Source organism: Cyrtonyx montezumae, unplaced genomic scaffold (assembly GCF_038088225.1).
Source record: "Cyrtonyx montezumae isolate F1298 unplaced genomic scaffold, pur_monq_1.0 scaffold_30, whole genome shotgun sequence".
NCBI classification, from domain to species: Eukaryota; Metazoa; Chordata; class Aves; order Galliformes; family Odontophoridae; genus Cyrtonyx; species Cyrtonyx montezumae.
The window spans coordinates 4,673,708-4,695,617 of NW_027072035.1; the positions used below are offsets into that span (position 1 = coordinate 4,673,708).

General features: G+C 39.8%; 1 protein-coding gene across 1 annotated transcript in view; it reads left to right on the forward strand.

The window, feature by feature from the left end:
* Positions 1-18,173, forward strand: part of ARHGEF28 (Rho guanine nucleotide exchange factor 28) — a 58,195-nt gene extending 40,022 nt beyond the window's left edge. The window contains exons 27-29 of the mRNA XM_065744212.1: positions 564-1,043; positions 2,695-2,995; positions 17,130-18,173. Of these exons, the coding sequence (XP_065600284.1) occupies positions 564-1,043; positions 2,695-2,995; positions 17,130-17,290 (942 nt within the window). The 3' untranslated portion in view covers positions 17,291-18,173. The remainder of the gene's footprint in view (positions 1-563; positions 1,044-2,694; positions 2,996-17,129) is intronic.
* The last annotated feature ends 3,737 nt before the right edge of the window (positions 18,174-21,910 follow it).

A 21,910-nucleotide genomic window follows, 5' to 3' on the forward strand; every position in this document is an offset into this window, starting at 1 on the left:
AAGAAACTACTGAAGTTTCAAACCAAAACTACCCTGCCAATTTCTGCTGGCATGGGTCAGGTGCATGCAAGAAGTAAGATGACCTGGATGTGTTGGCAGATGTTTGTAGGACTGATGTTAGTAGGACTAAACTGCTGCAGATTAACAAGGAGACCCTTATGTCTTGTGTGAACTGCACTGGAAGCAGTGGTTTTTTGTCTCTGTACACCAAATCTGTAGTAGGAATACTTTGCTGAGTGTTGCATTCCCTAAGCCAATGCTTTAATGCACTCTTTAACCATGAAAGACTGTTTTTCCTGTGTCTTAACATCATCTGTCAGATCAAGACCCCAACTGTAACTGAGGCACACAGCTGTAGCATAAACATTATATATTATAACAAGAGCTGCAAATCAGGAGCCTCATAAAAGATGCTTGAAATGGTTGCATGCTTTCAGATACGTTGCTTGGTTTAGGCATGAACACAGAGTTTTCATTTTTATGTAATGCTTTTAAACATAAATACAGAAATGCATGGATGCTAATATTTAAACATTTGTGTTTGATTTCATTGCGGTGTCTAGGCAGCATTAGCTATCCAGGACAGCCACAGAGAGCTTCATAGATTACTCCTACAAGAGAATGAGAAGACCAGTCGTGGCCATAGTTCTCAGATACCTCTCTTCCTAGAACAAGAAAAATACCGTAATTCAGAAAAACAAAGGGAGGAACTGGCAAACATCAGCAAACTCCAGCAGCAGTTCCAGCAAGAGCAGCAGTGCTGGCTGCGTGAATGTGAGCAGTGGCAGCAAGAGCAGGAGGTGAGGGCAGGCCTACTGGGGCAGCGGGAGCAGGCCTGCAGCTGCCAAGAGGAACTGCTGGAGAAGAGCCGCCAGGGGCTGGCAATGCAGTTGCAGGAGTTCCAACAGAGCCTGGAGAGGCTGCGTGAGGGGCAGAAAATGTTGGAGAAAAAAAGGGACAGTATCAAAGTTCGGAAGAAGCTCCTCTGGCACTGGAAGCATGGTCTCCAAAGCAGCCTGTTGCTGCCCTCAGAGAGGGATGAGGTATGTTTCTCTCTGCCGTAACTACGGCCGGGCTGCAGAGCTGTAGAGATGTTCCCTGTCAAATGGTCTACCATGTCAGGGCTTCTGTTGGCTGGTAGTGCCATGAGGGAGTGTGTGGTTCACACATATTCAGGGGCTTACTTTGACCTTTGAGCCCTGCGGGAGCTACAGTCAAACTGATGAGTATTAATCGAAGAGATGAAAAATTGTGTTTTATTCTGCATTACCAGTGTGTTTGCCACCTTCTGGCAAGGTGCTTGCTTCTTGTAGAAAATAATAATATTGTGATGCTTGAGGCATGAAATATTTTTAGTGAAGAGTTCTCAGGTACTCTCCTTGCTCCTGGACAACAGCATTGTCCCAGTGAAAAGCAGAAACTGCTCCAGGAGTGAGAATAGCCTGGTTCCAGTGAAGCTCTTTCTATCAGGTCCAGCATCAGCCATATTGCTCCCCTGAAACAAGCATTCCTAAGGGAATGACCTTGGTATGTGGCTCCAGCCTGGACAGTGAAATTGCTTGGAAGATGGTCATTATTAGGTGATGCAGTATAAAGCAGCTCTGAGACTGCTTAAGCATCTCATACTGAAAATAGTTGTTCTTGCAGTTAAGTATGCAGGAAGTAGGCTGATTACACTCAGCTCTTGCCCCATTGGGTAGAGTCTTGATTCCATTACTGTTTTCTAAAGTGCCTGAAAATCAAAACAAGTCACCTGGATTCCAAGCCTGCTCACTCCAGCAGCCTCTTTTCACCTCAGGTTTTCATTTTCACAATAAAAATTGTAGAGCCTTTCTTCAGGTCATCACTTCCCTAGTTTTTCAGCTAGCAGCTGACCCGTAACAGGGAGTGACCGTTCAGTCTCTAAGCTTGTATCTGAACGAGGAGATAAAGAATTGGCCTCTGACCTTTTCATCCAGCTTTTGTGACTGTACTTGTGAACATGACTTTTCCATATATTGCTCGAACAACTCAAACAATGAAGGCACTGTGTAATAGTATAGCTTGTGATAAAACTTTAACTTATTTGGCAAAAAAATAAAAGCTGAACTTAGCCATCAGCTTTTGATGATTAATGAATAGGACTTGTGAAGTCTTCTGAGGAGAGGAAGTTAAAGGATGACAGCCAGATGCAGGGATGGCCAGGATGTTACAGGCAGAAAGGCAAAACAATGAAATGCTGAGTGTTAAAGACCCACAGGCTTTAAGTAGTTCTTAACGTGCTGTTTCATCTAAGACACTGTGTTATGTGTAAGACTATCTCACATGTATTTTAATTTCAAATGAACTATTAGACCTGAATGTGCTCCAGCCTTGTCTCTGTTCTGCATTTTCCAATACCTGAGTAGCAGAGCTAGGGCAGGGAGGTTGAGAGCCAGCCCAGTTTTTTTGCCGTCTCTCTAAGCCAGCTGTTTTTGGATGGCCAGACATTGTTATTGAGAACTGCTGTGTTTTGAGAGGAGCCAAAACAAGATATACCCAATTATAGCTGTTCGTTCCTGAGTGCATGGGAAACTAAATGACTATATGCTATGAATTCTCATTTCTCTCTGGCTTAATGTATCCTGAAGGTATCCTGGCATTAGGGTTTTTCTGGTGCTCTGTGAAGGTGAAAATACTGTTTTATTTTTTCCTTCTTACATTTTTTTTCTGCAGATAGTGGGACATGATCAGTTGGATAGCTTGCATGGTGAAAATGCATTCTACTTAAACGAAGCTGTAGTACATGTGTCTCTAAGTGGCCTCGACAGACCAGATTCTTCTCTTATTTATGAGGATGGTGTGTATAAGCTGGGCATCTCAAGTTTGGATATGGCAAGGACTCGTGAAAATCAGTTGGACCTCAGGGTGGATACTTCTTACCAATCAACATTGACCAATGAACTGTGGAAATCCACTGGCCCTTACCAGCAGATGTCTTTCTCCTGCAAAAACAACAAGGATGCTTTTAATAATGGTAATTAATGCTGTATTTAGTTAACAAGTAGTATGGGCAGAAAGAATAGTCCTAGGAAGGAAGGCAGTTTGGCAGCAGAGAAAGTAATCAGTTTTGCTAAAACAGTTGCATGCCATTTTACAGTCTTGCTGAGGGTAGCTGAGAAAATGCGTAGAACAGAACACAAGTATAGAGAGCTTTTGCAAAAAAAAAAAAAAAGTGTCCCTTTTCTTTGTTGGCATAAAGGTATTCTGTCTTAGCATTGCACTGCATTGAAAATTCCTGAATGACTTAAGATCATATTAATGAGAAACCCTAATTTGTTTATCTGTCCTGTTGCACTGTCTAGCTTTGATCTTATGTGGCCTCTTCATTCATTCATTATGATGAAAGCTGTAGAAGAGCATATAAAAACAGAGCATCTAGAAATCATTACAGACAATGGCGTATTTTGGTTTAGTAGCTGAAATGACCTGGTGGGTTTTTCCTGCATAACCAAGAGATACAGGTGGCACATGGCAAATCAAGATTGCAACTGACTTGCTCCCATCTTTCTGAGCTGATAGTGTGCAATGACTTCTGTCCCTGTGTCAGCTGCAGACTACTCAGGTCACAGCAAAGACCAGTTAACAGCGGAACTAAGTAGGATCAGACGTTAAAAACATACACGGGTACAGTGGTTTTAATATTCTTAGGTCAAACAAATAGGGAAGTCCTTGGTTAAGGAGCTTGCTCATTAGTACTCCTTGTAAGGATTTAAGCAGGCATCCACTACAGCTTTACAGTAGCATCATTCTTAGTATAGAGATTGCCAGAAAAGCGTCTTATATTCAAAGCTGACTCTTCTCATCACCCCAATTAGCAAACCAAGCTGATTAGTGAAAGAGATGAGTATTTCTAAAAATGCCTAAATAATTAGTCTGGTGAAACTTGTTCTTGTTTGAATGAAGCTGTCATTTTAGTAACAGGTTAGCTAAGCTAGTCCAAATTCGAAGAGGATCACGTGGGTTTAAACCTCTCAAAAGTGGATTAGCTTGCACTGGCATGTGTTCAGATGCAAGCTGCCCAGGATACTCTCTACATTAAGCCCACATGAGAGTGTCTAGTTTAATTAAACTTTTTTGAACCAATGTAATCGCACTGATTCTCAGATGAGCTTGTGGTGCTTCTCTGTGTAAAGATGCCTTTCTGGTAACAGGGCGCTGGTGTAGCCCCAGCAGCCTGGGGAGCAGTGCTGGCTACACACCTGCCTGAGTGGCAGGAGCATCAGGAAGGCTAAAATCTCTCTGGCAAAGTCAGGTCTGTAAAACCTGCAGCTGATTCCTTGGCTGTGTCACAGTGCATTATTGGCAAAGCAGCACAGCAAATTCTTGTGGCATCTTGGTGGTGCGGGTGGTGTTGTGAAGGCCCCAGTGCACTGCTAGAGCAGGCAAGAAAGGGAGCCTTCCTGCTTGAGGGATGCACCATCACATTCCACAGTCACATTCGTGATCTGGAGGACAAGTATGTTGTGCTCTGATAATGCAGTGCATGAGTCTGCATGATTCAAGCTTGCTTCTATCATGCATCTGGAGCTGCCGTATGGGGAACAAGGAATGAGAAAAATGCTGAGCTTCCTCCTGAATGACAGATGGCATCTGAAGCTCCAGCAAGCTCTGCATATGGGAGGGAAGTAAATCACTTATTCCTAAGCAATGGGAATCAAGCTGAATAGCACAAACATTTCATACTAGGAAGCAGATACATTTATGTTGCTATTCGAGCATGCTTTTTCCACTGAGAGTTAAGCAAAGTTTAAGAAGTACATTGTGGCTTTTCTTCCTTACTCCTCTGCAGCATAAAGTCAACTCTGGTTGCTGTGAAGGGGAGCCAGTAGGGCTACAATGAGGGAAAAACTAGAAAGAATTTTAATGTTAGTTGAAACTTTTGATATTTTCATGTCAATAAAACATCAACACATTTTTTTCCTGCATTTTTCAGCCAGCTCTGTGTTTGTCATGATCATCTTTTCCAAACCAGTCCTAAATAAGAAGCTAAAATGGAACTAAGAAAAAAAAATACCGAGTATGGCTTACTGGAAATAGCAGTGTTTTGGTGACATACATATCCAGATCTTGTATATAATAATTTTGTGTGTTCAGTACACATATTGAATTTCTTTCTTTTGATTAATTTCCTTAGAATTAGTAGTCATCCTGTAAGAGGTCTGGTCTGTAAAAAAAAAACAACAACAAAAAACAACAACAAAAAAAAACCCTGTAAATTATTTAATGAGAAACACCACCTGAGCATCTTGCTGTGGAGTTAATCATGCTATATTCAACTATATGTTAAATACTGTGCAGTTTAAATGGAAATAGCTACATTCCTCCAGTGCATAATTTTCCATTCATATTTTCTAAGGTAAGACATGCGTCTTTACATGATTATGTATGATTGCTTTATGTGTATGGGAGTGAACTTTACTGAAGACCTTGGGGCAAGTTCCCACAAAGCTGAAACTGGCACGAGTACACTCACTAGAAAAGGTGTGTCAGTCAACAGGAGGAAAATATGATTGAAAGAAAAATGTGTTAATGCTTTACACTAATGGTTATGAAATTATCTGCATGAAAGAAGACAAACACTTCAGCTAATTAGGAATTGGGGAAGTATAGGTTTTGTGTCAGATCAGACTGAGAACTGAATAAACTACATCTTGCATTTAATTGTCATGTCAGGTTAACTAGCTGGAGTTAGTTACCTATGGATTCACCTCTTTGATTTTTCAGGAATCAATGCAATTTTAATTCATTTAAGCTTTGAAGTAAACAGCATTATAGTAAATAGTATTATAGTAAATAGTATTACCTTTCTTTTCTTCAATTTCTTCTTTTTTTTTTAAATTACTCAGATCTTGTATTTACTGAAATACAGCTGAAAAATGATAGATCTGGAAAACTACAGGGAAACTTAATTTTGGGAGTTTTTTTTTTTCCAAACTTTTGCTATTGTATTGTTTGAAAATCTATGCATGTATTCATTTAAGTAAATGAGATAATTTGATTTTAGAAGAAGAATCCATTTATTGAAAAAAAAATGGTTTCTAGAGTTGTAACGTATTTAATTCACAATAGGAAAAACAAAAACCTAAACCAATTCCAGAAACAATGTATAGTGTCATCTTTAACCTTTACATTTCTTTCCTGTTCTTAAAGGTAGATTGTGCTAATGCTGATTGCTCTGTCAGACCTGTTCTTAAAACTTTGGATGAGGTTCCTTTATTTTCCCATTGATAATATTTTAGTTAAGTTTTAGAATGACACACTGTTTTTGTCTATCTAGACATTAGTTATAGCCTAATGACATAGTATAGAAGCATTTGAATTTGTTGCAGTGAAGTGGAGAATGGTGCCGCATAGACTTGTTTCTTTTCTTGTTGTCTTTGTATGAGACACAGCTGTTGATCTCAGAAGTTGTACAATGTAAAGCTGATGGAAATGTGATAAAAATCTCATGAAAGATGCTTTGTATTACAGCGTTAAAAGCCATCTGAAAATGTACAAGCTGTTTTCCCGTGGTTCCAAGTCAGCACAGGATTTTGGCAAGAGCTGGAGCACAGTAACTCAGGGCCTTATTCAGATAAGCATAGCTATTACTGCTAGCACTGTAGGTGGTTGATGGGATCCCATATGGAGGACATTGTTGAATAAGATGACTTTCATCAGTGGGAACCTGTTAAATAATGACTAAAATTTAGAAAAAAATGTCATCACAGTTCTGCATATGTGACCATTGTCAGTTAATTTCTGTAATACTACTGTAGTATGAGCTCGTTTTGAATACTCTGGGTTCACTCATTCTTTGAACCGAAACATAATTATATGCTATACAGTATGTTTTACTGGTCTCCTGTTTCAGCAGCATCCTTTGTAGCAAAAACATATCAACCCTCTATTGCCTGTAGAATCACATGGAAAGATGTTTTTTTGCCTATTATGAGCTTGTTTTCTACTGTATTCTACAGCATTTTTGTTAGTGGCTCCTTTTTAGTTTTTTGCTCTGCATAAAGAATGAATTCCCCAATTCTTTGACCTGAGAAACAGGGAAACTCTTAAGAGTAGAGGATGACATGACTATGTATGTCCAGGGTTTTCAGAAAGCCTCCCATGCAGATATGAAGTTGATCTATTTTAAACTTTTTGTTTCTTTTAATTGAGTAAATGTAAATCTGGGAACATGTGTTTAATCCCAGTTTAAGTAGCTGCCGTTTGCATACAACGTATTTCTTCTGCTCTTTGCATGGGTAGCTGCATAGATAAGCCAACAGCCCACTTCGTGCTCAACTTTATTATTTGAATAAAGTGAAAAGGAAATATATAAGAATACATAACTGAGTAACATCATCACACCAGGTTCTAAGTCATGTTGTAATAGGAAGAGGAAGATCATAACGCTGCAAGTGATAACAGAAAATCTGTCTCCACTTTGTACCATAAAACACTGAGTTTCATACTCTGCCGTAAGATATTAGTATCTGTGGGATTCTTGCTGCAAGTGAATCACAAGGGAAGTATTTTTTCCTCTTGGGAGTAACACTGCCTTTGTTTAAAGCAGATGGCAAAAGATATTAAATCACATGGCAATGTGATACTAAAGTGAAAAATATGTCATTATATGTCATCTGCAATTAGTCTATCTGAAGTAACACTTGCTTTTCAGTTCTGTAGTATTAGGGTTTTGTACTTGATGTTACTAATTTTCTCATCTCAAAATTCTTCTCCTTTCTGAATGTGACCACAGTAGATGCAGTAGTATTGTATAACCTTTTAATTAAGGAAGTTAATGATGTTCTGTTTTTATTCTGTATACTGATTTAAGAACAGATTTTCCTGTGTAATGCCTATTGGATTTTATTCTTTCTAACATCTTCCAACTTACTTATTCATTAGAAGTGTGAAATAGTGCCATGTCTTCAAGGTGATGAAAGCAGAGTGGAAATTGTCCATCCTGTCTTTTGAGGTACCACTGGCACTGGTGTACATGTATACATTGTACAGAGGGGTGCCTTGCCTGCAACAGAATGTTGGCCAGATTTTTCTCAGTTTGCATCTGTTTGTAGTTCCAGCCATTTCAGAGCAGTGTTTTTTGAAGCCAGTGGAATTACTGGCATTAGTGAGATTGGAATGGTTTGGACCATCATCTCTTCTAAGCAGATTTATCCTTTGCTTAAATAAGGTTGTTCCGATGGTTCTGAAAGGGGCATGTTTTGAAGCACAAGATGCAGGGATCCCATTGCCAAGGACAGCTCCTTGCTTTGTAGTCAGGCAGATGCCACTCAGGGCAGGGAAAGGGGTGATCTCTGAGGAAAAGCAGTCACAAAACAATACAGCCTTGCTAATTGTTGTTTGATGTCAAGAAGATACCTTGGGAGGTCCATGTTCTCTATAGATAATGTGATCTGTGGGTGGAGGCCTGGTTAGGTGCCCTGCTTTAGTACATTAAAAATGTTTTGTGTATGTTTTTGTATTGCAGTTAGAACCTGAAATAGATGCACAAGTATGAATAAATAATCCATCCTAATGGCTGTGAGAAGCTGTTTATGAATGATAAAATTTTGCAAGATAGTGAGTATGCAAACACACCCAAGAAAATCCTGTAGCTGAATCACCAAGTGTATCTGTCTGGCTTATTTTGAAGAGGACAATCTCATTTTAATTATTTAGTATAGTACTTTACATATTCCAGGAAATGGCCTGTAGCATGTTGTGTAAAAGTAATGAAGCCTTAGTAATATGAAACCTTCTTAGCAGCATCTGCTGTTAAATATTTATTGAGAAACTGGGGAAGATTGTCTGTCTGCCCTTTACTGGCATTCATCACAGGATCACTCGGTTGCCTTCCACATAAATTACATTGGCACTGGCCAAATTGCTAGAGGAGATTTCATGGAGTATCTTGTTCTGCTTCCCCAGATGCTGCAGAAAATTGTCCTTTGGGTGCAAATTTTTACTGGAGCAGTAGAGGGGTGGACCCTCATTGCTGCTATGGAAGTTGTTTTTAATTTAATCTACTAGGAAAATCTCCAGCAGTAACCTGCTGAGATTCCTTGGGTGTCCTCTGGAAGCATGATTTAGAGCCAGAACATGAATGCTACAAAAATAAATGTGATTTGGCTTAGGGTCTGTGATGCAAAGAACAAAGAAACCCATGTGCCTTGTTGAATATATGCTTTGTTAAAGAATCCATGATAGAGCAAGAATTAAAAGAAAAGTGCTTTAGGTTGAGAATGGCATGATAGTTGTTGCTGACAGCAAAAACTGCAGAGAGGCTGTCTCCTGTGCGAAGAAGCTTGCCATTACAGCACAGCAGCAGGGTTGGAATGGGGAGAAGATCCTGAGATAAGTTGCTGTATTAAACATGGGCAGTTCTAACCTGAATCTTGAAGTGAATGGAGGAAGGTATTTTGAAATGTCGCATCACTTTCTTTCTCTAAGAGGAAATAGCATGGTTAGTGCTGGGATGGGAGCAGAGCTGCAGCATAAAGCGAGGGGATGAGAAAGCATTGGAGGGATCTGGACCAAAACAGTATCCTGGGATTACAGAAGTGGTGCTTAAGTGCTAAAGTGGTGCTTTAGTGGTGCTAAAGACAAGGTGGAAGGAGGTGGTGATGAATTGAGACATATGGGTAGAACCAGAACTGCCCGCAGCAGTGCTAAACAGAAGCAGAGGAAGGCAAGTAGATATGGTCCACTTTACTTGAGTCCTCTTTCTCTTTACTTGAGAAAAGCACTTTGATGGAAAAATGAAGGCACATGTTTATTTTTTAATTATGCTTTTTTCTGGCTTTGATGTACAGTCTTCCCTTTAGCTTTTATGCAAACTGTTTTCACAGCAGTTATATGTTCACAGAGCGCTTAGAGAACAATTAAAGATGGCATCAATTTCAGAATATTTGATCACACCCTGAAACTTCCCATGCTTACAATGTAAAACTCTTAGAATGTGCACCTGTTCAGTTTTCACTTTTTCTTTTTAATTGTCTGCAAGAAACAAATGTCAGCATTTGTACTTCCTACTAACTCAATTACAAATTGAAATTCACTTAAAATTTGTGAACATTTCCCTGTCTTTTGAGCCCAGTGAAGACCAAGTATCTTTGTGGCCATCCGATTAGGGGCTTCTGTCACATGCTCACAGCAATGCCTGTATTTTTTCTGCATTAATCACTAAGCAGGAGCCTATATTAAAGGATATAATTAGCGTGTAATTGATTTGAAACAAGTGCTTTGCCTTATTTTTGCTTCTGCAGCAACTCTTTATATTGGCGTAGTATTCCTATGCCACTTCAACATTTTGAACATTGTTAGCTTTTATGAGTGAAAAAGTGAAGCTGGCTTGTTGTCACGAAACTGCCATGTAAAGCCAAGGTACTTAGGTGGTGGCTTGAGAATGTTTTACAAGTGGCCTTCCCATTCAGTTTCTGATAGGAAGCAGTGCCCTTCTGTTACTTCAGGAAAATATTTACCAAATCTGAGTGTGCAATTCCTTTGTATTGCACCTGAGAGAGTGGTCAAAAGCTGGGGTCAAAACTGTGTTTTCCAAGTTCTTTGTTTTAATGCTTATTTCAAAGCAAGCTTGTAGCTTTTTTAAAAAGCAAAACACAACACCATAAAATATGGAGTGAGGCTAATGAGCGCAGTAATGCCTTCCAGTGGTAACAGAGAGCTCAAAGAATAGTTTTGATGTGCAGATGTCCCATTTTTATTCAAAAGGAGTGAATTCCTGTGCCAGAGATGTTTTTTTCAGTGTTAATACACTTAGTCTTTGGGAGGAAAGGAGAGGAAGCTTCATGGCAATGCATTACTGGTGGTGTCAAAATTGTTGTGGGCTGGCAAGAAAAGCATGGTGGCTTGCTGGCTGGTTTCATCTGCTGTCAAACTGTTTCTGTTGTAACTTCGTCTTCATTTAACAGTTCTCCAGCAAGCATCCAAGCTGTAGCTTTTACCTCCCTGGCTGCAGCTTGTAGCTTCAGCCTGCTGATCATGTATTTTCTGCAGATCATGGGGTAGGGGAAAATTGCAGCTCAAATGGTATGTGTGCACGAGGATCTTGAAGGAGGAGGCTCTGGGTATTCACCTGTTGCTCTCATTTTTGTCATGGGTTGGGTGGATGTCTGTCTCAGCAGAGCTACAGTCTGTGGCTATGCCATTGTAGCAGTGGCTCTTTGCAGACAGCTGCTGCCATTCCTTGTGATTCTCTGTAGGAAGGGTGTTTTTAGGGTTTTATGGTTATTTTCTCTTGATCACTTGAGTGCAGCTGTGTTTAATGAGGTGGAAAAGAAGTAGATCAATAAAACATGTGTTCATTGTTAGCAAAATACCTGTTGGACTGTGTGTGTGTTAGTAATTGACCATCTAAAGCTTCAAAGCTTAGCACAAAGACAGTTTAATAGGGAATTCATACCTAAATAAATTAAGATTAAGCAGAAGCAGACAGCTGGCAGGCAGTATGATCTGCCAAGGTGAGACTGAGTATTTAATGCACAAACAAATTATGATTTCACATCAGACCTATTTTTAAGTCTGTCTTATTGAAATGCATTGAAAAAATAGTATGCCAAACACAGTTTAGAAGCTGTGTGCTTTAAATTCAACACAGCTGATAATATAGCTATGTAAGGAGGTTAAAATTTAAATAACTTTGACCTTTGGCATGCTATGAACTTGATGATAGAGAGATATCAATAACAGTGTCTGAGATTGAGATGCTTTTAAATATTTTCTTTGATATAACCCCTACTATAAATACTGTTCTTTGAGCTGTAATAAAAGAGAGCTGAATTGTCACATGACTCCAAAACCTGAGGCTTTAAGACAAGAATCAGAAAAAAACAGAAAAGCAAATCCCATTGTTTTACCAAGCCCAAGAGCTAAAGAAAGAACAGAAACATGAAGAATAATGACTTCTCTTCTAATTTCAAAAATCCAAAGAATAGACAAGAAGAAGAGTTATGCTACAAACTGTCATCATCATAGGCTTAGGATTCTTTCTGTTTCTTGTCTCCTAAAAAAATAATGCCCCAGAAGATGATGAGACTAATTAATCTAGGATCTAGTAAAAACTAATTGCTCATCTCCTTTTTGTGAAAAGACTTGTGATTCATGAAGGTGCTTGTTTGCCTGAGAAATGCAGTTGCTGCTTTTTCCTGTTAGGATTGGTTACAATTAAATAGAAGCATTAACATTCTCATATTGATTTCCTGCCTCATTCAATCAGTTGAGGAGTGGATTAGGTTCCTCTTTCTATGGTAACTTCAAGGTCAGAATATTTTCCCTGTGTTTGCTGAGAGCTGGAGTCCTGGTGAAGGTTAAAACTGTTGTCGCATGTTGTTCAACAGGAAATTCATTGCAAATCTATTACACTGAAGGAGTAATCAGAACTGATCACAGTGCTGTTTGCCAGGAGGAAAGGGAGAGAGGCTAGGATGCTTAGAGTTCCCTGGGAAATTGGCTCTTGCTAAGGAATCTGCATGGAAACCTCTGGGAGCATTCTTACGAACAGAGAGCTGCCCTAGTGCTGCTGGCGAACACTTTCAGAGGAGCTTACAGGAGTTAGGCTGCCATTTGTTATTGAACTGTGATGGCAAATGGCAGCCTGTTTTCCTTGAATTCCTTTGAATATCTCAGATCTGGTAGACTTAGCACTGTTTTTAGGTGTCTGCCTGAGCTTTGTGTTATGCATGAGTGCTGGTGGGGGATTAACTGCTGCAGCTCTGCCATTTCATATAGCACTGGCCTTAAGTTGATGTGTCAGCTGTCAGTCCAGATGAACTTGGTATAAAAACTGGTACTGGTTGTTAGAAACAAATGGTAAAACTAAAACCTAACTATTCTGTGTTTGATGTGCTGTTTTTTTCTTTACCCACAGAGTAACTGTCATTTTAAAATGCTTTAACATGTTCCTTGACATAAATCTCTCTTCATGTAATGACATTGTGTTTTGTAAAGAGGGTCAATGTGTGACACAGGTCTCTGAAAGTCATAGCAAATTCATTCAGTGTGTATATACTGTTTATGCAGCATAGACCATGTGATGAGTGCCCTTTTTTCTTTTTTTTCCTTTTTCCTTCAGTTTTTCTCTCTTTTTTTTCCTTTTTTCATCTTTTTTTTTCTTTCCTTTGTTCTCTTTTGAAAAGCTCTTGAGTATCCAACCTGTGCTTACCTTAGAACTGACTCAGTTTTGGGACGGAGGTTGAACTAGAGATTTTCCAACATGAATTATCCCATGATGCTGAAAAACTGGGGACAGAACTTGAAGAGAAAGGGCTTTCTATTTAAAACACAGACACCTGAGCAGGGAGTGCTGCCTGGAGTGTTTTGTAGCACCTTGTTAACATCTTCCCATCCTTCCCATAGCAGTCACTGTGGGCACTCCAGGCTTACCTGCAGAGCTCTAATTCTCTGAGGGGGAGGGGTGAAGGAGAAAATCTGTGGCATTTGTTTGATGTGGAAATGCTTACATCCTGTGACAACAGACAGAAGGTGAGAATCAGTGTGACTAATGAGGTGTTTACTTGGCTTCCCACTACTAGCCCCTGACCCAGAACTGTGTTTGTTCTGGCATGTATTGATCTCAGATTTGTGCAAATTACTATTGATCTCAGATTTGTGCATATTTCCTTGCTTTGTCTTTCACACTTTAATGGTTTATGCTATGTCAGTCATCCTGTCTTTTGGTGTTACAGGAAGAGTAGAATAAGGTATTTAGAAAGCAGAATGCCACTTCTCTCATTTCCTGGATGGTGTTTTTAGCTGCTGGCTCTCTGTATTGCAGATCAGACCCTGGGCTGAGAACTGAGGTCCTCCTGGGAAATGGTTTGAAAGCTGTCCCACAGTCTTGTGTTGTTCTTTTTGTGGTCTAAAAATATATTTAGGATCATAAAGTGGTTCTTTGTAGTTGCCTGGTACCTGGCCTTACTGTGCTAGAGCTATGCTCTTGGAAAATGGGAAGTGAAGATCAGAAGGGAGGAGGCTCACCAAAAGCAGATGGTTCTTATTGTCTTGGCTGTAGATCTGCTTCAAGCCCTGCTCCAAGCCCAATCACAGCACTGCAGAGAGGTTGGGCTTTGGTTCCCCCATACCACTCTCTGGCTGCCTGCACAGAGTTTCTGAGCAGCCCCTTACCAGCAGCAGCCTCTTCACTTTTTCACCGAGTCAGGCCATTCTCCCTGCTTGCATGACACACTGCACTGACTCCTGCAAGGTTGGTCCTGCCTAGGCAGGCAGCCTGTGGCCTGGGAATGCTGTTCCTTGGTGAGGGAGAGCCTGGTGCCACCTGAAACCATGCTCTTCCTTTGTTTGCTGGAAAAAAGAGATCTTTTCTACCCCGCTAAAGTGGGCATCAAGCCTGATGGTGTCTGGGCTGTCACACACTGGTTGGTCTCGTAGCATCATAGAATATCTGGAAGAGACCCATAGGATCATGGATTCCAACCCTTGGCTCCACACAGGAACATACACAAGTCAGCCCTTATATCTGACGGTGTTGTCCAAGATGATTCTTGAAGTCTGGCAAGCTCAGTACCATGACCACTGCCCTGGGGAGCCTGTCCCAGTGCCCAACCACCTTCTGGAGAAGAACCTTTTCCTGGTATCCAACCTGAATGTCTCCTGCTGTTCTGGTTCTCAGGTGCAAGGGCTTCAAAGGAGTAATAATAAAGAGAATAGAAAAGCTACTAAACTGCCAATAAATCACTTATTTCAACAGTGACAGCATGTGATTTGTTTTTCTAGAACATTGTCAGTTTTCATCGCTTAGCTCTGCTGCTTAGCATTGTACCAGTTCATGAGAAATGGTTTGGAAACAGCTACTGCTTTAATTGGTGAAGCAATTAATGTTTAGTTTTGATGGTAGAAAATAACTGTGTGTAAGGTGTTTCTCTTTCTTTCCTAGGTTTCTTCAAATTTGTAATTAGGCTTCTCCAATTATGTACTTCATAAACTTTGGAAGCAGATCTTTCAAATAAGTGCTTACTGTATGATATTCTTATGCATGTAACTATGTTAAGATGAATAGACTCACAGGACTTGAAAGGAATATTAATGTGGGCAAAATTACCCCCAATACAAGTGTTCAGAGATTAAGTACCTTTCACTCTTTTTACTAAATAAACAAAACTGAAGTATCCAGCTTGCATAAGGACAAGCAGGTGTAAGTTATTTATGGTTTCTTGAATATGAGTCAGCAAATTGTAATCATTTTCTAATACAGCTATTAAAAAGAAAAAAAGAGCAAAAGTGCAACTAACAAAGCAAGGCTGTCGAGTAAGGGAGTCCAGTCCTTCTGTGTTACATACTGCAAATCCAGAGTAGGGCACCTGCAGTCAAGACTTATTCTGGATTTTCACAATCTAAAACTTGATCCCTTAAATCCAGTGTAAAACAACAAAAGAAGGGAAATTTAGGCTGCCTTTTTTTGCATTCTGTGTCAGCCTGGTATTGACCAAGCGCTGATTATATTTAAGTACCTTGACCCTGGCACCTGCCCTGCAGTCTCAGCAGCAAGTACTGTGTACATTCAGTTTACACTGGAGTGAAGCACTGGAGGCTTTTTGCTAGCAGGGTGAGGTATCAGAGTGGAGAGTATACTGAAGGCAGTGCAGCAGTACGGTGTGTTCCCAGATGCTGTCCCGCAGCTGTCTCCCACTCCTCTTCATTCCCAGTGGCAGTGAGCAGCCTGAGTTTTGTAGGCTGCCAGCAAACTTGTGTTTCCATAAATTTAATGAACAAGACTGGTGAAAGCTGTATGCATCGTGGGAGGGCCAGCTGTGGGCCGTGTGTCATTGTAAATTGTGATCACTTAAAGTGACAATGAGTAAGAAAAAAAGGTATATTCTTTATAAGAGATTTCCATTGCATGCAAGGGAGAAGGTATGGGGTCTGGAGTGGGCACAAGATGTCTTTTTAGCTTCTCTATGAAGGACAGAAGATTCAAAGGACCCAGTGCTGGGTTTGCCTGCTTCTGATATCACCTGTGGTGGCTGTGGCAGGGGTATCAGGCTCTGCTTTCTCCTGTGGAGTTGTTTTTCCAAAGCCTTTAATCCTGTTGTAGTAGCAGAGGTTGGTTGAGTTGGGATTGTAGTAATAAGAGTGGGCCAAGTATTGCAGTTTGTCTGTCACAGACTTTTCTCATACCAAGTATGCTGATACGTGCTTCCTTCTCATGAAACTTGTTGGTATTGGAAGTGTTGATTTATAGAAATGAAGTTGTAGAAGAGCCAACTTCTATAATGTAGTTCCTGATGTCCTGGAATGGTACAGGAAGAGAATTCAACCATATGGGTGGGTGTTATTTATTTATTGTTTTCTATTGTTTTTTTGTTTGTTTGTTTGTTTGTTTTAGTAACTCAAATATGATTTAAAAAGCCTTTAGAGCTCTGCAGGAAAAAAATAAAAATAAAAAAAAGAGGTACCTGATCTGATTCTCTGCATTTATAGGAGAAAATTGTGAAGATAACGAATGAAAGGTCCAGTAAAATAATTTCGTAGTGTTTGGCTATAATATTATCTTCACAGCTAAAGGTCTGAGACAAGAATAAAGTGGTTTGCTCAGAGAAACAGAGATTAAATTGGCAGAAGAAGCTGGCTAGTTATATATCTATTATGGTCTGCAAGTGCAAGTCAAGCAGTCTCTTAGCTGTGGTTTGCTAACTTGGTTCTTTTGCATCCATGAAAAAAAGTATTACAAATAAAATTCTGTGTAATGGTGGAAACTATATTAATTTTACAACTGGATTATCTTCCTAATAAAGGTAGTGATTATATATGGTATGTTTCCCTCCAGCCCAACTCTGACAGCTTTTATACATTTCCATTAGAGTGTGTCTGGTTGGCAGAGTCAGGGTTTAAAAGTCTTTTATTGTAAAAATAGTGACAGTGATCCAATGGAAAGACTTGAACAGATTTCAGTAAATTTGAGCAAGCTACTTCTCCCCGGTCTTTGATATAATTAAATAATACAGAAGTGGTTTTCCTTCTGGACAGATGTGGCTTTCTTGGAGATGGTGCACATCTGATTAGCACATTGCTAATCAGAAAGTAAAAATTTGCGCTTAATGGTTGCATGGGCATAAAAGAAGATATGTTGTCACATGTCCTCCTCTTGTTTCTTGCAGATCTAAATGCGTCACAGATCCAGGGTCCCCAGGCAAGCAGTCCAAACCATGGATCCATCCAGCCACCACAAGTGGACACGCTGCTGCTGAACCACCAGCCTGAGAGCCTGCAGGATGCAGAAAGTGGAGATGGAGGGGAGGAAAATATTGTTTACCTCTGATGGCTCATTGTCTGATTTCAATAGCACTTTGGAAATGTAGTTGTGTTTGTTTTTCTAAATGTTTGTAGTTACTTTCTGTATGACCAAGTGGCTTTAATGATAGTATTTAATAATCAATGCAAGATTTTCCCAATGATAAATATAACAATTAAGTTATTTTGGAGCCTTTTTTATGATCTTTAATTTATGATGAGATTTCAAATACTTTGAAGAAGCAGTGGGTAGCAGGGAAATCATAGCATTTTGGAATTGAAAAGATGCCACAAAGAGCAATGAATGCAACTGTTCCTTTCCTCTGGAGTCTTCTTTTGAAAAGAGCAGACTAAGAGAGATGAGCCTACTGTTTGGGATTTCTGGGTATGGATCAGTAGCCTTCTAAGAATTGAGATACAATGTGAGAAGACAGCAATTTGTGATTTATAGCTATAATATTTTCTGAAATGTGCTATGTACCCTTAATTATTGGGCCATTTTTCTTATTCCTTGGCTCAGAAACTGCTTAGAAGGGGATGTCTTTTATGGTATCAACATAATCACTAGTATGAGTGTTTTTCATGTCCCAGAGCTTATCATCATTTTGGTACTGTTGCCAAGCTCTGTGCAGAGATGCTGTTATGTCAGTTTGTTGTATTATAACTTATTTCAGTATGTGCTCTTATGCATTAAAATTTAGCATATGAAACTTCACTAGTCAAAGGAAGAAATAGGGGATAAATAGAATCATGTAGTTGTAGAATCACAGACTCCTGGAATCACAGAATCATAGAGCTGTAGAGTCACAGAATCATAGAATGATGTGGGTTGGAACTTAAAAAACACCTATTTCCAACCCTCTTGCCTTGGGCAGGGCTGCTACCCACTAGATCAGGCTGCCCAGAGCCCTGACCTTCCAGAGAAGGGGTATCCACAGCTTCTCTGGGAAAAGTAGTAGGCTATTAGTTTAATCAGTCCTTTTGGAAACTGCTGCTTTCCCATGTGGGAGCCAGCTAGCTTCCTTTATCCAGGTTCATGGGATCATCAGCATTAGGTAGTAAGAAATGGGACCTGTTTTATACCTTCTTATCTTTCTGAAAAATCTGTATACTTTCACTGAATTTAATAAATGTTCCATGCCTTTCTGTGAGAATGTAACTTCATTGCAGTGCTGGGTCTTCCAAAGAAATTTGAAAACAGGAGGAAAAAACTTAAATCCCCTTGCCCGCTTCCTGTGTTGGTGCAGCACTGCCAAAGCTCCATTCCAGGTACCTCAGCTGGTAAAACCAAGACCAGAGCATGCATGTCCTGCAGCAACTTGGAAGGACCACAACTGCACAGACCTGGGTTAGGTCATGGATTGTGGTGCAGGAGAGTACAAGTTTATTTGTATAGGTGATATGAAGGGTTTCTGCAACAATTTGCATTGTGCAAAATCTGCAGTGTGCAAGCTTGGATAGCAAATGTTTGTCAGCAAGAGTTTCTTGTTGTGGGGGCTTCTTTTCCAAGGTTGTTGCGCTGTTTGAGATCATTCAGAAGCAGTGCTTTCTGAGTTGTTTCTCACTGAGGTGCCAGAATAGCTGGTTGGTTGGTGTCTTGTGCTAACAGCTGAGCAACTGACATTTCCCATGGATAGATTTTGTTTCCCTGGTGCTGTTAACTGGTGTGCCAGTGTTGCTATGGGAAGACTGGGCCTGCAAGTGTATTTTTCAGTTTCTATTTCCAGCCCTCAAGATTCCTGCTCACCTGCACTACTTTGGCGTGTCTGTATGAGGGGAAAAAAAAAAAAGCCTTTCTAGAATTTCAGAAACTGTTTTATGTACTCCGCATTTCACAACTAGACTAAAATTAGAAGGGAAATCCAGCCTCTTGTTAAGAGATCTTGCAGACCACAGCTTCACTTCACTGTTTAGCAGTGAAGATGAGGCTGCCATCCAGACAAATTTTTGCTGAATTTCTGAACAGTCAGCTCAGTTCCTGGGATGTTGCAGCATGTCATGGGATAAGCACATTGCTCTGGTGGGAATTTGGGAAAAACTAAGAGGTTTCCTCCACAGTTGTTCATTCTGCTTATTATTATGCCTTTGCTGCAAAATCTGGTGTTGGTTACTGTCAAATCCAAGCTGCTGGATGGATAGCTGCTGTCCCAAACTAGTCTGGGAATTGCTTTCTAAGTGGCAAAGAGAAGGAGAGAAATGGAGGATTCTGCTTTGCTCATCACTTTTAACTGGGAGACTAGGAGTTGAAAAGCCACTGACCGGGACTAAAGCTGCTGTGCAAATTTCTGAAATCCCTGAATATCAGACAGCATCTTATTTTGCTCACCTGTGTTTACAGTAAAACTTCAGGAACTTGGGGAAGGCAAAGGCAGGAAACAGGTGGTCTCTAGATTTAGGTATTTTAATTGCAGAAAATGTTTAAACTACATACCAGTATGGTCTCGGCAGGTGTTCTTTATAACAAGATGTATTATGGACCCCTGAACTCTGTCCATTATTCAGGCATTTGTTAATACATAGCAGAATTTAAATGAAGCCCCACTGAGACTCAGTCATTTTAGGAGGTTGTGTTTTCAGTCACTGTCAGGCATATATTAATGATTCCTACTCTTTTCTAAATAGAAGCATATATTCAGAAGCACTTTCTACACCTCAGCTTCATTATACTCTTTTGAAATGGGTATATTTACATGGCCTGTTGTATTTATTTCTAACTGTTACTGCATATTGTGTTTTCTTCTTTGATATACTTGTCAAGACATCTTGACTGTGAAAACTCAAAACTGAATTCTGTCATTCATTTCAATGTTGAAGTTAAAGAAACAAGTGCTGTACTGCAGGTCTCCACTACACTGGGTTGTGCTTTTCTCTTTATTTCTTTTGTTTTTATTAATGCTATTCTATCCTTAACAATGTGGGTTTTCTTCACTGCAGTATCTTGACTTTGTCCAGCTCTTTCTCCTTAGTGTCACCGCGTACTGGTAGTGGTACTGTATTTTATGGCTTTGGAAGATTTTAATTGAGGTTCACAACAAACCTTCATTTATCAAATTTTTTAAGATGGTAAAGAGAAGATCTCAAGCCTACAGTGAGCTGGATCAAGAGCCTTATGTTCATGCACTCAGTTATTTATAAGATGAGGCCAAAATAGAACAAGTGCTTCTCTTGGCTGTTATTTACAGTGTTAAGGTAAACTCAGCTGCAGTTTTAGAGATTTTTCACAAAGCTAGTCCATTCACAGATGTGATTTGCCATTGTCCAAAATAAATACAGATTAGGCTTTCAAGAAAACTCCTCAAAGATTATTTATAAAGTGAATTCTAAAAAAATCTTGTAATGTTTGCCACATAAGCAACATGAATAATTTTGTGTACTGTGACCTGTTGGCTGCATTGATTTGTATGTTATCCATTTAGGTTAAAAAAATAAAATAAAAACTAGCTTAACATTTCACTGCATCTCTTTTAAATTGGTGCAAATTCTGTAATTATGTGTTGTAATGTTGGTAAAATCATGTTCATGGAATTGTCTGTTCAGCAAAAAACCAAGAGATTGTGCCTTGGTCAATAACTTTCCTAGAAATGTCAGTGGTTGAATTCTGAGTGCAAGGGAAAGTTGCTGATGAAGTAGTTCCCCTTACACATTTGATGACAAATGGGCAAGTAACATGACTTCTCAGATACCTTCTAATAAATATTCTGTTTGAAAAGAGTTGAAGCCCCAGATCCTTCCAGAGAGGAGTCCTCAATATTCCCAATTTGTATATGAGGTAGAAACGGTATAGGTTATGGGGCATCAGCATACTGTGGAAGGTTGGGTGTCTGCTCTTTCTGTTATTGATTTGCAGTCCTCAAATCTTTCTTGCCATAGTAAATGGTTGTATTTGTTGTTTTCTCTGTCAGAATCTGTATGTGGGAAGCACTGCAGAAGGAGCTGTGAATATTCTCAGTAATCTGAGTCATGACAACTACAAATTAGCCTCCAACAAGGTTTTCATGTTTCACTTTCTGCCCAGTTCTGAGTTGCAACTACAAGGATGGCTTAAATTCAGTGGCTTGAATTATTGTGTAAAGGCTTCCTTTAGAAGGCTGATATGAAACTAGACTGTTTCATTCATTCCGTTTAAAGAAAAAGCCTAAAAACACCTTGCTAGCAGTTACCTAAATAATTCTCATTGATACTGTCCATTGCTCTGCAAAAATGCATCATAAAATAGACAGCTAGGCTTGTTGTATCAGGAGATTAGCAAAGCCTTAAGAGGACTGAGGAGGAACTTAAATGTGTACTGTAGGCCACAGCAGTGAAATACTCCATATTGTCATCTGGGAATGTCAAAGTTTGTCACAGACATGTAAAGCAGTGTTAATGGCAGCTCAATCCAGTCAGTAGCTGACTCCAGAATTTCCTAGGTGCAACATTTCTTGTCTTAGGATCAGCTACATAGAAGTTTCTTCCTCTCCTTCAGACAACTCAGTCTCAGGCTCCATTAAATATGTCCTCACTGCTCACACAGAGGGACTCAGGCCCACAAGAGATCTGCAGCTCCCACTGAGTTCTGAGGTTGAGACTCAAAAAAACACAGAGGAAAGAAAAGGAAAATGAAAAAGTCACTCTGGAAACGGAAGATGCAGAAAGAGTATATCCTATG